The sequence below is a fragment of the Eretmochelys imbricata genome, chromosome 2 (assembly GCF_965152235.1).
Source record: "Eretmochelys imbricata isolate rEreImb1 chromosome 2, rEreImb1.hap1, whole genome shotgun sequence".
NCBI classification, from domain to species: Eukaryota; Metazoa; Chordata; order Testudines; family Cheloniidae; genus Eretmochelys; species Eretmochelys imbricata.
Genome location: NC_135573.1, coordinates 241,456,784 through 241,475,032, shown reverse-complemented (window position 1 = coordinate 241,475,032; position 18,249 = coordinate 241,456,784). Strand labels below are relative to the sequence as shown.

The window sequence follows — 18,249 nt, the reverse complement described above, 5'->3', positions numbered from 1 at the left end:
GCTCACCGCTGATCAGCTGTTCAGCAGTGGGCAAGACGTGCTGGGGCAGGGAGAGGGAGAAGCAGGGGCAGGAAAAGATGGAGCAAAGGTGGGGCACACTTGGAGGCGAGGTGGGGGTAAAGCATCCCCCAGGGAAATCAGAAAGTCGACACCTGTGATTGTTGCTATGTTTTCACCAAGGTGGAGGAAGGAAATTCATGTCTTCCTTTCCTTGGTGATTGTTTAGTGCAAGTCAGATCCGAACATCAGGTTCTCCACCACATCCCATTTATCATCCATAAATTCAGACCATATAAATCAAAGTCTGTGTCTTATAAGGTAGTATAACTTGGTCTGGATTTACTGTAATCTTTATCTATCTGGCCCTTCATGGTATTTTGGGAACCCCTGAAGAAGGGATCGAATAGCACAGACTGAACTATGAATTTCCTTATTTTTTGTCATTGTAAATTACAACCTTAATATTACTTTGACAGATTTTGGTGTGTAAATAATCTCTGCATTTATATGAAGGTAGACACTGATGTACATAAAGTTCCCCTACTGAAGAATTGTGATTGATTTTTCTGTTCCATGGTGCTCTTTTCTATCATATTTTTTTCATTTCCAATGTGTGTGTTAAGTCCCTTTTATGTTCCAAAGTTAACAAATCACTTCAAAATTTGTTGCCATTTTTTCAGTAAAGTTTACTCCTTTGTTTTGCTACTTTAGTTGCTTAAGATACAAAGAAAACTGAAGCAATATCTGGTAGCCATTGTTTATACTGAAATTCCTTTATGCCAGACTTTATTTTTGCAGCCACATGGGTGTGTTTTGTCTCCCCACTGGAGCATTGAAAATCCTCCCCATTTATTCTTCTAATTGATTCCCCATCCTCAAGGCCCTGCATTGTAGCCTTAATTCTCAAAGACACAGATGACTGGAAGAGCGTCTCTTTGCTGCCAGTCAGTCCCATTTCATCATCATCCAGATGGGCTGCTGTTGAGTAACCCAAGGCATTCTTGGTCTCACCACCTTCTCCGGAAGGTTGTATGGAACCTCATCATCCTAGTCAATCTGAGAACTGAGAGTTCAAGAATGGAAAACAAGCTTGAGCCTCTGGAATGAAAATGTTGAGCACTATTATAACACCACTAGGGTGGGGTAATGAAATATTTGAATATTGTAGGAAAGGTTTGGGTTGGTGTCCTCCTTTGGGCCTGTCAGCTATAACCATTTAATTGACTAGACAAGGCCTCACTTTCTAGTATGATGGTATTGCTTTTATGTTCTAGTGGCAATGTTCTGTGGCAATTTTCATCACTGCACAGCTTTGTCTGTGCCAATGACCCTGTTATTTTTTTGTTTCAGAATCAGTAGTTGTTTTATAGAAATACTTTTACTCTAGTCATTGCCTTGTGTGTTAGTTATTTTCTTTGAACAGTTTTAGTTGACTATTTTCATTTGTGTCTCAGTTGATTCAATTGAAACTGGATCAAAGTTAACAGGTGAATAACTTCAATGCGTGTGTGCAATGGGCAGTGATAGCTGAACCATATTCTGGCATATTCAGTGTAATGTTCTTATTACGCTCATGGTGTTTACACTGTCAGCTTTTATTAAGATAAATTATGATAATTCCCATACAGCTGGGTGGCAATTGTGGGGAGTTCACATTTTCAAAGAAGAACTCAGGCAATTTAGATGTCAGTAAAACATTTGTGCTTATTTCCAGTTTTATCATTCGTTGTAATTTATACTTAGAAGTGAAATGTTAACATGTGTGGTTGAATTTGTTTTAATTGTATAATTAGGCTAATGAACCTTGTGGAAATATAGTGGTGCAAGTGTTAATATAATCAAAGCAGTTAAATTCCTAATTATATATCTAAACAAGTGTAAAGACAGAAGATCTCAGTGGTTTGCCATTTCTGCTCTCCCTCCCAGTTAAAATTAAGCTGGTGTAAAGCACAGCCTGGAGAGCAATTTTCATACATCATTGTAATTTCTACTGGGTCATAAGTTTGCAGAGTTCTTTGCAGAGCTTATAAGAAATTCAGTCCCCGTCTTGGAGATTTCCTAGGCTAAGGTCTTGTCTACACTGAGAAAATGTACAATGTTCTTTAAAATGTGAGAATTAGCCTGTTTTCTAGTCTGAGGTAACATGTAGCATAGACAAGGACTAGTAATGTTTAAAAACATGTTATCTGGTTACAGTTAACCCCGTAGGGTTTAAAAATATATTTTTAAAAATAATTTGCCCTTTTGCTTAAAATCATGTTAGTTAAAACCGGTTAATTAAGATGTTTTCTAACATGATACATTTTCCTAGGTAGGAATATACCATTCATGTATATATTCTTAAAAAGAACTCCCTAAAACGGCACTGGTATTTCATGTTTATTTTTCCTCTAGATGCCAGCCCAGTTGTGCTTGGTTTTCAGGTTTAAAAAAAAACACACAAAAAACTGAACAGTCAAGTCTGCAAAAGAGTCCTGGAATCAGAAGGTCAGGCAGCGTTCTTCCTTGTTACACATCATCACTAATATCCCTGGCCAAGCTGCAGAATATGTATGTGTTTACTATACTTACATGTGAACTACATGTATGCTGCAGAGCTCCATTGACTGGGAAGACTGGTGGTTGTCCTTGACAAGGAAAGAATCCAATTTATTTTGTAGATTCCACAGTAAGTCTGCAAAAAATCCTTTTACTTCTAAAATGAGCGAATGAAATGTGGAGTCATTGCAACAATGAACATGAATCCAAACAACACCATTTTCAGAGTAACATTTCTAAGTATACCTCTACGTTAAACTACTGTTATGATGCAGCAATATGAGTGGAAATTGCTATTAAAATTGTGTGGGGAAACTAGGTTCTTGCCAAATCTTGGGGCAATTTATTCCATCTCTGAAAGAGTTGTATTGGAAAACATTCCTGAGTGTGTGTTTAAACTGTGATACAGTATTATGCCTTTTCCCAACATGCAAACTGTCTGTGTATGTAAAAAAGGGATGTGATCTCTAGTGCTTACAGCAGTTGATTAAAAACCAGGAGGATGCTGGGTTTAAATTTGACTAAGGCTAGTCACCCCCTTTTTGATCACTAGTAGAGCTGCTTGGAAAAAAATTGATGGAACTATATTCCATTGGAATATACCATTCTATATAAATGAAATCCTTTGCAAAATCTCATCACCATTCACCAACCTTTTGTTTCTGAGGGGAAAAAAAAAAGGGAGGGGTTCTGACAGTGCTGAAACATCCCAGTTTTTCCTTTTGAAATGAACTTTTGTTTTGATTTTTTAAAATTTTGTATTATATACGCTAAAATTTTTAAAAAGACAAAATTGAATGTAAACATTTTGATTGGGCCCCAAACATTTTTAAAAACATTTTCTTTTGTGGATTATTTAGAGATTTTCATTTCAGTTAGGAACAAAAGTTGAAAACACATTTTGAAATCTGAAAATCCTTCACAGAATGGAATTTCTGTTCTCCACACAGCTCTAATTGCTAGTTATGCCACTTCAGCTGTATGTTCTTTAGTCCATCCAGCTCTAATATTGGGTAAAAAGCAAGATCTCCATGGATGCCAGATGCTGCAACTGAGCTGAGCATTCCTACATTAATAGAACTTGTAAGCTTTGTTTAATGAGAGTAATTGCAATTTTGACATGTAGTTTGTTTCTGTATTACATTATTTTACCAGTGGTTAGGATTAATAAGGTTTTTATTAGATTTGAGCGCTTATGTGGATAGGTTTCAGAAACAATGAATCATGCAGAAAATAAGATGTGTCCTATATTATCAGTAGGTTAATACAACTTCACTAGAAAGGATAACAATAGCAATCATTATACCAAAAAAAAAAAAGTAAGGTGATATTAATAGGTAACTAATATCAAAATAAAAAGAAATCTATAAATACCTCAAGTGTTCTGGTGACACCAATAGCTATGAGAGTTTGAATAGGTTGTAGTGTCACCATTACACTAAAGTGAAGTATTATTTATGCCATTATATACTGTAGGGCTTTATTTTTTAATTAAAATAGAAATAGAGGATCTTCTCCCTTAGCAAAGCACATCTTGTGTGCCTTTTGATTGTATATAGGTATATGTTTGCCCACATCCTGATTTATACATGGACCTTGAGCCCAGGCAAATGTACAAGTTGAGCCCATGCAAAAGTGTTGCTGGGGTTGGGGTGGAAGAAAGAGGTTCCCAAAGAGTTTATTAATAAGAGTTTCTTATTTTATAAGAAAAGGAGAAGTTGTTTTCTCTTTTGGGCATGAAGGAATGTGACTTGCTGGGATCTGTTTCTTCCTCATCCCCGATCACTATGTGGGGTGTAGAGTATCGTGTTCTTTAGACCCACTCTTGATGGCTCCTTTTTGAAGTTGTGAGTGGAGACGTCCCTTGAGGGCTGCATAGTCTTCTCAACTGTCCGGTATGGGGAGGAGAGCCAACTCCTTTTATAAAGTAAGGGAGGCACTGTGTATGGTCAGTATTTCCCTACTGTCGTCCACCAATCTGTGCTGTGTGAAAAGGGACAAGGATTGATTTTTGGCTTCAACAGGTGCGGCTGGGCCACGCAACTGTGTTACAATCTGAATTGGGGATGCATCAGGGCACAGAATTTAGGGTGGGATTTTCAGCAGTATTGTCCCAGCAAAATGCAATGATAAATTGTATGGACATCCATTGTAGGGACTAGCATAAGGCCCTAAGCACCACTTACATCCCACTTCAGTCCTATATTAGGACTTCATGGTGCACCTCTACACAGGGTGAATTTCATCAAAAATGTAATTTTTTTTATCCTATTTGAACAAGTTGAATGTTTGTCAGATTTCAGTAAAAAAACAACCCAAGGGAGTAACAACAAAAATAATGCCCTTTCCCAGAACCCCACTTTTGGGCTGACAGAATGGTGGAAAATTTAATCTCCCTGAGATAATTTCAGAAAGCTTAATGAGTGAAAATGGATTGGTTTTTTAACAGCCTTAACTATAGCTTAGGCTGCATGGAAACTGTAATTATCGTACAAAATGTTGTAATAAATGCATGCAAACTGTTTTAGCATTACTTTATATTTTACTTAGAGGAATAAAAGTATTTTGTGTAATCAACAGTTATGAATGTTATTTTTAGTGCTTTTCCCCAACTAAGAGACAGAACATCGTGGTAAAATTTTATTTTGTAATTACACACTATAATTTTAAAATCCCAATGATGTGATCAAGACATTTTGCAATGAAGCCAAAGAAAAATAGATGTAATCAGGAGCTATTATTAAAGAGTTTTCTGTTTTACTGATTGTGACAGACAGGAATTGCTGTGTAATCATTACAAATACTGAGCTCTAATAATTTTATGAACATTGTGTGTGACCTAGGAGGTGAGATGAAGTTACTGTATAACTATGGTAGTATATTAGAAATGCCTATATAACTGTACTGATCTAATTTGATAGGGGGCTGTAGGAAGACCAATGAGGAAAGAAACTCAGTAGAACTAGATATGGATGCCCCAGAACACACTTGAAAGACAATGGGGCAGTCTTTTAGTTTCAAGGATCCAGTCTCTCTCTCTTACCCACCAATTTTCAAGCCTTGTTTTTCCAAAGCTGGGAGCCTGGAGATGAAAAGAACACAAGGTGTTGTTCACTTGTTGGAAGTTGTCTGAGGAGACAGGTAGACTGGGAGAGAGAGAGCGAGCAAGACAGACAGATACTATGTAGAAGGAGTCAAAAGAAAAGTGGGCCTTCCCAGACTAGGCAATGGTAAGCCTAAGGGAAAAGCTAAACATGTGTACAGTCTGGTTTTTTTGTTTGTTTTTAAGGTATGTTTTCACTGAAATGATTTTGTTCTAAGTAAATAGTTTCTTTAAGGAGTTTGATCACTGTATTGACCACTGTCATTGCTCTTGGAGGGAACAGAACTGCAGGGTTTAAGCCAAAGTCTGACCTGCTGAGACAACCAGGGTTAGTACTAGGGAACTGCAGCCAGGGTCCTAGCTTGAGAATGGAGAACCACATGATTCCACCTGAAGCCATGTGATGACTAGAGGTGCAGTTCTCCTGGGAACTGAGACACTGATGCATCTAAATTATGCTAAGAATTTGGGGGTTATTCTACATGGCTTCTTGGCAGAATAGCATGAATTACATTTTAATCACTTGTTTGATAGTTTGCTGTTTTCATGTCACCTGTTTTCTGATGATAAATACATACTATCCCCATTATCTGTGTGTCCCCCCCACCCCCAGTAGCATCTTAACACCTCCAGAGTATTTAAAAATAGAAATATAAATAATACTCTTTCTCTCTCTCTGTTCAGCTTTTAGGAGACATAGTATGATTAGTTTTGTTTGTGTGGGGTATGTGTCTGTGAAGAACTTATACAGGGAAAGCTAAGTTAAAGACATTACTTTTGCATTTGTGCCTGATTCAGCAAGGTACTCCAGTGTGTACATAACTTTAAACATGAGAGGAGTCCCATTAAATATCAATGTGCCGCCTCATTCGCTTCTAGGTATGCATTCTGCTTGAACAGTGTATATATCAGCGGGGTCTCAACCAAATTAACCATCATGCCCACTGCATATGCAGCTCTCTATATGTTATGTAGGCCACATTCATACAATATGTATACTACCTGTATGGCCCTGAGGATTTCACATGGGCCGCAGCTGTGTGCTGACTGGGCCTCAAGTGGCCTGCAGGACGTGGGTTGAGAACCACTGGCATATATGGTCCTGTCTTTATCATGCTGAAGTTAAGGTGGTGATTCTTAAAAAAAGTAAATGTAATGTGTGGATTGTCAGTCCTAATCACTGACTCAGTCTGCTTACTCATTGCCCTGTCAAAATATCACAACCCTGACCTGAAGGGGCATCTTTAATTATGAGAGGATAGTTTCAGGCTGGATATTAGTTCACCTCTGCCTCTTTGAGAATGCCAGTAAGGGTGGCTTGGGCCCCTTGTGCAATACAGACTAGACAGAGGTAACAATTCATTGCACACAGGCCAACAGAGGGTAATTATTTTTCATCTCTAGTGACCTAGACTAAATTTGACCTGGTTACTTCAGGGTAAACTGTCTACTTAAATGGTGACAGGTTTCAGAGTGGTAGCCCTGTTAGTCTGTATCGGCAAAAAGAACGAGGAGTACTTGTGGCACCTTAGAGACTAACAAATTTATTTGAGCATAAGCTTTCGTGGGCTAAAACCCACTTCATCGGATGCATGCAGTGGAACATACAGTAGGAAGATAGTCCACAAAGATGGACTACAAGCCGTCAGGCACAGTATCCCCAATAACATCATGGCAAACCTGGTAGCTGAACTTTGTGACTTTGTCCTCATCCATAACTATTTCACATTTGGGGACAATGTATACCTTCAAGTCAGCGGCACTGCTATGGGCACCCGCATGGCCCCACAGTATGCCAACATTTTTATGGCTGACTTAGAACAACGCTTCCTCAGCTCTCGTCTTCTAACTCCCTACTCTATTTGTGCTACATTGATGACATCTTCATCATCTGGACCCATGGAAAAGAAGCCCTTGAGGAATTCCATCATGATTTCAACAATTTCCATCCCACCATCAACCTCAGCCTGGACCAGTCCACACAAGAGATCCACTTGCTGGACACTACTGTGCTAATAAACAATGGTCACATAAACACCGGAAACCTACTGACCGCAATACTTACCTACATGCCTCCAGCTTTCATCCAGACCACACCACACAATCCACTGTCTACAGCCAAGCTCTAAGATACAACCACTTTTGCTCCAACCCCTCAGACAGAGACAAACACCTACAAGATCTCTATCAAGCATTTTTACAACTACAGTACCCACCTGCTGAAGTGAAGAAACAGATTGACGGAGCCAGAAGAGTACCCAGAAGTCACATAGTACAGGACAGGCCCAACAAAGAAAATAACAGAACGCCACTAGCCGTCACCTTCAACCCCCAACTAAAACCTCTCCAGCTCATCATCAAGGATCTACAACCCATCCTGACAGATGATACCTCACTCTCGCAGATCTTGGGAAACAGACAGCCCCCCAACCTGAAGCAAATACTCACCAGCAACCGCACACCACACAACAAAAACACTAATCCAGGAACCTATGCTTGCAACAAAGCCCGTTGCCAACTGTGTCCACATATCTATTCAGGGGACACCATCATAGGGCCTAATCACATCAGCCACACTATCAGAGGCTTGTTCACCTGCACATCTACCAATGTGATATATGCCATCATGTGCAAGCAATGCCCCTCTGCCATGTACATTGGTCAAACTGGACAGTCTCTACGTAAAAGAATAAATGGACACAAATCAGATGTCAAGAATTATAACATTCAAAAACCAGTCGGAGAACACTTCAACCTCCCTGGTCACTCTATTACAGACCTAAAAGTCTCAATATTACAACAAAAAAACTTCAAAAACAGAGTCCAAAAAGAGATTGCTGAATTGGAATTAATTTGCAAACTGGACCCCATTAAATTAGGCTTGAGTAAAGACTGGGAGTGGATGGGTCATTACACAAAGTAAAACTATTTCCCAATACTTATTCCTCCCCCCCCCACACACACACTGTTACTCTCACCTTCTTGTCAATGGTTGGAAATGGGCCGTCCTGATTATCACTACAAAAGGTTTTTTTCTCCTGCTGATGATAGCTCACCTTAATTGATCACTCTCATTATTGTGTGTATGGCAACACCCATTTTTTATGTCCTCTGCATACGTATATATCTATATCTATATATCTTCCTATTGTATTTTCCACTGCATGCATCCGTGGGTTTTAGCCCACGAAAGCTTATGCTCAAATAAATTTGTTAGTCTCTAAGGTGCCACAAGTACTCGTCGTTCTTTTTGTCTACTTAAAGATCACACTTCTGTTGCAGTTTTCCCCCTTACTGTTTTACAAGTAACAATAATGGATTTCTGTAACTCAGAGAAATCAGAGAATGTTGTTTTATTTTCTGTTTTTTCAATTGGTTTACTCAGGATGTAAACCCCAAGTGGGGTTCCTAAATCTTCTACTTATCCCTTCATTCTATGCTTGTCTTTTATCTGGTATATCATCAGTTGTCACCCATGCAGTAGTAATAGTAATGGCTGAGGATTTCTCTGTTAACTGGCAGCGTTGAGGTGTGAATTAAACGTGCTGTGCCCTCCTTCAGTTGCCTTACTGAGAACATGCAGACTATCATCTTCGTGTTGCTGCCTGGAGCCAAACATGTAAGAGTCAGAAATCCAGGCTTCTTGCATCAACCTGCACTGTGATGTCAACTGAGATGTACTGGCTGCTCCTGCTTGAATTTTAAATGTAGACAGTATTGTATATTCTTATATCAAAAAAGTAATGCCCTGATAGTCTTGTTTTTATGTAAGGGTGGATCCTAATTCAGGTAATGTTTATAAGTGATTTGGAACTTTGATATCCTGCTCCTGAACAGCTGTTTCTTTAGTTAAGTAGTACTGCTTTAAGCAGAGGGTAGGCTTAGTGATTATCATGAAAGCATATTAAATCGGGGACATTATGTACTGAGGAAATATTAGATGTGTAATCATTTGTAATCTTAATGTTCCAGAACCCTGGGGTTATTAGTAAAACGACTGGAGAAAGGTGGAAAAGCTGAACAAGAAAACCTTTTTCATGAGAATGATTGTATTGTCAGGATTAATGATGGAGACCTTCGCAATAGGAGATTTGAACAGTAAGTGCATTTACTGTACAACTTGCTGCTTTTTCTTTAATCTTTAACCATTGCTTATTGCAGTAATTTGAGGAAATAAAGCATTTAAAAACAAATTGTCTAACCTCTTTTTTATAGAGGAAAGAAATAGTCTACAGTTTTAGAGCATTTTTCTTTTAATTAGTCAAGCTACAAAACTACAGGATAATTACTGCCATCAGAATATATGTGACTTTTCAGTTGTCTGATAAATTATGCCTTGTTTCTTAAACATTATGAGCCCATTTTTTCTTCTTCAACAGATGATAAACTGAGCCTGGTTTTGTTTTGAAAAATCAGTCATGGTTCTTGTTTTTGTATATTTACAGTATGCAAGCTGCGTATATGAGGGCAACATGGAGTCCTGTATGTTTAACATTTTAAAACATTTGTGATTTTGTGTGTGTGAAAATAAAAGACACTGTAAACAAAGTAGCTGAAGGTTCCCTGTAGAAATTCACTTTGTAGGAGGCTGGACTTTGACGGAAGGCCGGAATGTTAAATCAAGAAATTTTTTTAAAAATGAAAACAGGTCCAAAAATCTAGAAAAGAAAGTAAATATTCATATCGCAGGGGGCAGAGGGCAGAATATATATATTTTTGAGGAATATATCATTAGATTTTTGTAAGAAGTAAATTTCCTTTCAGTATATAATATATTGTCAACTAAAAAAATGATGTTTTAAACTGACAGTTGTGCATTCATTGTTATTTGTAATGCATTAGTTTCTATTAGTCCTAACAGGATTGGGACACCATTGTGCAGAAGTACAGTTAAAAAAAAAATCCCTGTCCTGTAGAGCTCGTGTTCTAAGACCATGATCAAAAACCCATTGGTGTCAATGAAAAGACAAGACTCTCATTGAACTCAGTGCGGCTACTAATGGGCAGGAAATTAAGTATGAGTTTAAGTTTTTGCAAGACTGGGACCTAAGAAAACAGACAAACACATAAAGTGGTGCATGAATATATTTATATTCCAATTAAATGTTGACTGACTATTATCAGCTGAGCAATTTATTGTAGCCATTTCAGAAAAAGAAGGTCCTGAGGAAGGTTTTGAAGGAGGGACTGGGCAGCACCCTGTGGACTACTTCAGGGACATATGAATGGGACAATGTGGGGAAAAAACACTCCATTTTGTGTTGTAAGAAATTGCAATGAAAACCATATTTAGTTTCTGTCACCATTGCAATTATTGTATTTACAGATGCTGTTAATTATTTAATAAGCTTCATAGAAAAATGATAAATTGACACAGAATAATTATGGTTTAAGTTGCTGCTGTGATATTTAGCGTGTACAGAACTTTAATGTATATTTAACGTATATTTAGTTTTTAAGAATTTTTCAGCTGTACTACGTGGCCCTATGGAAATAAACCTTAGCAAAAAGCAGCCGTGTAGACTAATGAACAAATTCAGGTTTTTTTTCATTTGTTTCAGCAGTATGTCTGTCAGCTCATGTTGCTTAATTAACGCCAGTAATTATGCTTGTAATGTCTTGTCGTCTGCCAGTCTTAATTTGTTAATTTTGTATTGATTCTGAAACCTAGAGCACAGCATATGTTTCGTCAAGCCATGCGTACGCCCATCATTTGGTTCCATGTGGTTCCTGCAGCAAATAAAGAGCAGTATGAACAGTTATCCCAAAGTGAGAAGAACATGTACTACTCCAGCCGGTTTAGCCCTGATTCCCAGTATATCGACAACAAGAGTATTAACAATGCTGGACTTCACACATTACAAAGAATATCTAGAATGAGTAACCAGACAGATCAAACAGACTCTTACTCACAGCTACCTCATAGTGTGAATTCATCAGGGAAACCACCATCGGGCCTGGCTCCATCACCTCAAAAAGTTCTTACCTCCACTACAAACAGTGGTTATAACACCAAAAAGATAGGGAAGAGACTTAATATACAACTGAGAAAAGGTAAGGAGCATGTTTCTGAAGTAATTTATATTGAGGATGTGTGTATATATAGTGTAATATGTGTGGACTTTCTCTCTCTCTCTCTCTCTCTCTCTCTCCATGAAAGCCTAATGGAGTCTATTGGCCTGAGTTTGGTATGGCCAATGTCAAGGTTCCTCCCCCACTCTGAACTGTAGGGTACAGATGTGGGGACCTGCATGAAAAACCTCCTAAGCTTATCTTTACCAGCTTAGGTCAAAACTTCCCCAAGGTACAAAATATTCCACCCTTTGTCCTTGGATTGGCCGCTACCACCACCAGACTAATACTGGTTACTGGGGAAGAGCTGTTTGGACGCGTCTTTCCCCCCAAAATACTTCCCAAAACCTTGCACCCCACTTCCTGGACAAGGTTTGCTAAAAAGCCTCACCAATTTGCCTAGGTAACTACAGACCCAGACCCTTGGATCTTAAGAACAATGAACAATCCTCCCAACACTTGCACCCCCCCTTTCCTGGGAAATGTTGGATAAAAAGCCTCACCAATTTGCATAGGTGACCACAGACCCAAACCCTTGGATCTGAGAACAATGAAAAAGCATTCAGTTTTCTTACAAGAAGACTTTTAATAGAAATAGAAGTAAAGAAATCCCCTCTGTAAAATCAGGATGGTAGATACCTTACAGGGTAATTAGATTCAAAACATAGAGAATCCCTCTAAGCAAAACCTTAAGTTACAAAAAAGACACACAGACAGAAATAGTCATTCTATTCAGCACAATTGTTTTCTCAGCCATTTAAAGAAATCATAATCTAACACATACCTAGCTAGATTACTTACTAAAAGTTCTAAGACTCCATTCCTGGTCTATCCCCAGCAGAAACCAGCATAAGACAGACACACAGACCCTTTGTTTCTCTCCCTCCTCCCAGCTTTTGAAAGTATCTTGTCTCCTCATTGGTCATTTTGGTCAGGTGCCAGCGAGGTTATCTTTAGCTTCTTAACCCTTTACAGGTGAGAGGAGCTTTCCCCTTGCCAGGAGGGATTTCAAAGGGGTTTACCCTTCCCTTTATATTTATGACACCATATTACTCATGAGTGATGAAGCCATGTGCAAATTATGTAAATTACCCCAAATAAAATGCCACAGCAACCCATCATGCATTCTGTATAGACAGCATATTTTACGGAAAGTTATTTTTGAAACATTTTGAAGAGGACTAAAACATTTTATTGGAAGATCTTTTTGTACCTCCCAACCTGTAAAGGCCAGGTGCCTTAGTTACTTTAAGTCCTATTGAAATGGGCCCAGTGGGAGAGGAAAAATGTAACTGGTAAATATTTTTTAAAACCTCCCAAAATTACTATATTCTGTATCTAAAAACTAAAATCTTCATGACTTAAGTCTAATATCTCAGCTCTACCTTCACTAGAAATCAGTTTTGCACATCCAGTTGAAAATCTTGGAATTTCCTCTTTGGAATTATATAAAGCTGTTGTTTCTTACTCTGCAGGGTTGTGAGATATTCAGTCGAGATCACTGCCTGATATAACTGCTGATATTTCTCATGCTGAGCCTTAGGATACTGTAATTTGAGTTTGACGGTAATCAAGTTTTAGGGGAGCGAAACTATTCTACTTGTGTGTGCGCATGCTCATGCTTGTATTGTAATGTGTTTGATATTTGCATATCTCTATATATGTATGCGCATAGAGAGCGACAAGGTGGGTGAGACAAAATCTTTCATTAGACCAACTTCTGTAGGTGAGAGAGACAAGCTTTTGAGCTTTAAGCCACACCCCCCTACCCCACCTTGTCTCTCACATAACCTGGAACTGACACAGCTACAGCAACACTACATTCTTAGAGCTATATTTATTTATTTAGCTTGTACACAGTCGCCTAGCCAAGCATTGGCACTTTCAGTTGCGTGATGCAGTTCTTCTAGGCCACCGCTGAACCTAGTCAGCAGGCATTTCTCGACCATGTGTGTCATCTGTGTGGTGCTGCAGCTGCACAAAGGGCTGTCACGAAGGCCCCAGCGATACTGGTTGGCTGCACAGAGACCTTGCCTGGTCTGGAATCTGTTCAGCAGGGACCATTGGCGATGGGGCAGGTCAAACCCAGGTGGGCAGATTGTGGGGTCGGCGATGAGGGACTGGCTGGGGATTATAACACATATCCATTCCTCTCGCCAGAGTGTTTCTGCCCTAACATCCTGGCATGGCGGATGAGACCACAATGGGCGACATGATGGCAGACGTGCAGCTGGTGGTTAAAAAGGTTATTGTGCAGCGGCAAGCTTGAGTTGGCGCAAACTTTCTCCAGTAACTTTCCAGTGGCAACCTCTCATCTGATACGAGATGGGGCAGTATTGCTCAGAATTGGAAGCCATGGGTGTGGAGTTGGACGCTTAGTGCAGGAGATGATATGGATGGTGGCATGTAACTGCATATCCGCCAGTTTTGTGTGTGACAATCAGCTCCATACTGGTGTGCAGTATTCCACCACTGAGTACGAGGTAGCAATAGCTGACATCCACAAAGTTGGAGCACAAGCACTCCATGACGAATCTGCCTGTTTGCTAAGAAGATTATTGCGCGCCTTAACTTTAGCTGCTGTTTTCTTCAGGTGGGCGTGGTAACTCTAAGGTCACCTTCTGACCATTCAGATAGATATTCAGTTCTCGAGTTGCCCTGGCGTGATGAAGATGGAAAAAGCTGCAGACTGTTTTTATGATGCTTGGGTGGAGGCGCCAACTCTTACAGTAGTCAGCTAACTATGGTCATGTCCCGGTTTAAGGTGGCATCAAGCTTGTGAAACACCTGGGCCTGGGAACCGCAGCAGATGTTGTCTGCGTAAATGAACTTTTGTGACTCTGTTGTTGACATGTCATTAATGTAAAGATTGAACAGGGTTGGAGAAAGCACAGAGCCCTGGGGTAACCCATTGCTCTGTCATCTCTAAGCACTCGTCTTCTCCTGCATATGGACTCTGAACTGCCTATCGTGGAGGAACAATTCAACAACGCCTATGACCCAAGGTAGCAGGACCCGTGATACCTTGATGAGCAGGCCAGTGTGCCATACCGTATCGTACATCGCTGTTAGGTCAATGAAAACAGCACCTGTTTTCAAGTTTCTTTGGAAGACATTTAATCAGATGTGGTCAGCATGAGTACTTGGTTGCAAGTGCTACGGTCTTGGCGAAAGCTGGCTTGGTCAGGGTGCAAAATTTTCTCCCTGTCGGGTAATACACACTGAAGGACCAAGTGCTTCAGTGCCTTGAAGCACACCAACAATAATGATATGGGATGACAGCTTGATGTTTGACTTGGGTCCTTTCCAGGCTTTAGGAGGCCAATGACTTTTGCGGTGCACCATATCTTCAGTGATATATCTTCACTGATGATCTTGGGGAAGAATTTCACAAGTCAAAGCCGAGCACAGGGGCCAAGGTTTTTCAGGAATTGTGGAGATATGTTGCCATAGCCCACAGCTGTTCCACACTTGATGCTACCCAGTTTCTGTTCCAGCTCTGTTCCAGCTAGTGGTTCTGGGTAGCTTCTGATGTACACGTTTAAACATGCACCATTCGTTCCTCAATTGTCTTCGCACCTGTTTCTCCAAAGGTGCTCTGGCCACTTTAAGTAGGTGTCTGGCTACCTGGTTGGGTGTCACTGAGGGTTGGCAGAGTGCAGCTGGCTGTTGCGCTGCTCCATGGTGTTGGAGCAGACTCCAACACTTGCGGCTGGAGTGGGTAAACCTCATCCTCTCGGTCATCTCCTCCCATCTGGCTCGGCGAGCAATGTCCAATGATTCGGTCAGGTGGTCAGTGACATCTGGGTCACCAGATGCCTCATAATTCTTGAGCAAGGCTGCACTCTCCACGTTGAGACAGGGGATGTAGACCAGTTGGGAGGGATAGCTCAGTGCGGGGGGAAGGGGCAGGAGGGGAGAGGTAGCTCAGTGGTTTGAGCATTGGCCTGCTAAACCCAGGGTTGTGAGTTCAATCCTTGAGGGGACCATTTAGGGATCTGGGGCAAAAATTGGGGATTGGTCCTGCTTTGAGCTGGGGGTTGGACTAGATGACCTCCTGAGGTCCCTTCCAACCCTGATATTTTATGATTCTGTGAACTGTGTGGGATGGCTCTGCAGGCTGCTTTGTAGTAACACCACAGAAGTGATGGTAAGTCTCATTTACTGAGATATGCTGGGCTGGTATTGTCACCACACTCTTCTCGAGCACTTCCCTGTATTTTTCCCAGTCAGCCTTTCGGAAGTTTCACCGCTTCTTTTTGGAACTCTTGACAACTGGGAGTGGTAGCCCAATATGGATCAGCAATGGTCTGTTGGCTGCGTGGAAAGTTATCCAAGACTTGGCATGTTGCTGGCAGAGGATGGCCATGAACTGAACTGACCCATCACAAGTCAAGAGAGTAGTCACAATCCCATCTAGAAGAATGAAATGTGCCTTGCTGCTTAGTATCATGGATACGGGTGAAGTCATTTCGAGATGCCCAGTCTGCAAGTTTAGAGCTATATAAATTATATAGCTTGTGTACTGCAGTCACCATTAAAAGTCTGTATTTGCAAATAGTTACCACCCAGTCATTTTTGAAATATTAGTTATTTCATTATACTTAAAATAGGAACTGATGTGTCTCAGATGCCACTGTGTTGTAACTGTTGGCAAATGATGAGTTTTTAAATGACAATGCATGCTACAGTCTTTGAGTGAGTCAAGGCAAGATGCACTGCATTCAGTATGAAGAAATGACATTGGAAATTATATAGCAAACAGCCTACCACTGTGACAGAATATGCTATATCTACCGATTCTGTTAACCTTTCACATGAAGGCAAAGTTTATTTGTTTCACATTAGATTTTTGTTAATTAATAAACATGATTTTCTTAAAAGGAGCTGATGACAGAGTATCTTGAATGGCAGAGATTTACTGTGGCTTCATAATAACCAGGATAGCAGTTTTCTTTCTAAAATTACGCCCCCTTTTCTGTGAACTTCTGATGAACTACCAGATTGCTTGTTTCTGGTTACTGAATTTTAAGCTCTACAAACTTGGATGACATAAGGCTGAATTGACAGTTTGCTTCTGTTGCTGATGCTCCTTCAGAAATACTTAAGGCCATCAGCTTAAGACAACTTGGTTGGAAAAATGTTGTTATTGGCCAAGTAAGGAATTGCTGTACTTACAAAAATGCCCCCAGTCACTACACTGATTTTCTGTTCTTTAATGGAATGGATAAATAGGAAGCCAATGAAAATATCACTGGGACATAATATGCAAACATCTAATTTTCTCAGCCGGGGTGAAAATATGTATGTTTCACATAGCTTGTAGAACATCAACAATAATTATGATAACATAAATGTTGGCTGGAGGAAATAATTATTTTGTCACAAAGCAATCTTGATGCCGAAGATGTTGGGGAAAAAAAGAAAACAGGAACATCAGTTTTTAATTTGCTAGAGCAGAGATTCTCAAACTGTGGGATGTAGCTCACTTCCTGGTGTCCTGCAGAGAGCTGGTTGGTCACATGATGCCAACTTTTCCCCTGGCTTTCCACCTATAAATACTACATTAGAGACAGCAATAATTACTGTAAACATTTTCCGAGTATAATTTAGACATGTAAGCAGTTGCTGTAAATGCTGAACTAATGAATGGGAGGGGAGACGTGAACCACGAGATGGGAAAGGGTGGAGATCCTCAAGGCAGTCTGGCTAGGAACGTGGTCCATGCTATAAAAATGTTTGACACCCCATGTACTAGTGAATCCTGTTTTAATGAATTTTCAGATAAAAGAAAAAATACGAGTACCCGTACTTAATCAATTTAACTTGATTTGACAAAAAATGCCTCTAAGTTCAGACTTTAAAAACACAACCTAAAACATATATCAGAGGTGTTCAGTTTTATTTCTAATAGATTGCTTTTATAAGAAGAATTGCTATGTAAAGACAGCATGAGTCAAATTATAAACAGACACACACAATAATTTAGCATATTTTATTTTATGCATGCTAACCTAGGATAGAATGCATGCATACAGAAAGGATTCCTCGTTATTCATTTATCAATCTCCTCTGTAGAAAGATGTCTTCCCATCTTGATTTTCATTTGATTAGTCTGAGAACGTAAATGTGGAGCAACAAATGAAGCAAAGTGCTTAAGTATACCCCCAAGTAGTTTATTATAAATGAGTGAAATAGGGACATTGATTTTCTTTGATTATTTCTAACGAAAGACATTGTAGTAAGAGGTTTTATAGAAATATAACAAATACATGTTCTTTGAGGCTAACAGATAGCAGTTATTTCACCAAATAACGTAGTTTGATTAAAAATTCCTTGTGGAGTGCATTAAAGCATACACATATTTATGGCTTCAACTTGAAATTCACTTCTGATTTAATCATTGTAGTCTAGATGATGTAGTATGGGTGAATTGCCTCCTCAACATAAAGAGAGAGACCTTTATTATAGCTGTGTTTTTACATATTGTGTGAGCTATGTCAAGTAAAATGACATACTAGGACAGCCCTGTAGTA

At 39.7% G+C, this 18,249-nt stretch overlaps 1 protein-coding gene across 7 annotated transcripts in view; it reads left to right on the top strand.

Moving 5' to 3' along the window:
• PARD3 (par-3 family cell polarity regulator) overlaps positions 1–18,249 on the top strand; it is a 652,516-nt gene that overhangs the window by 382,216 nt on the left and 252,051 nt on the right. For all 7 annotated transcript variants that reach the window (XM_077808301.1, XM_077808302.1, XM_077808300.1 and 4 more), the window contains 2 exons: positions 9,614–9,739; positions 11,313–11,695. In XM_077808301.1, coding sequence (XP_077664427.1) covers positions 9,614–9,739; positions 11,313–11,695 — 509 coding nt within the window. The remainder of the gene's footprint in view (positions 1–9,613; positions 9,740–11,312; positions 11,696–18,249) is intronic.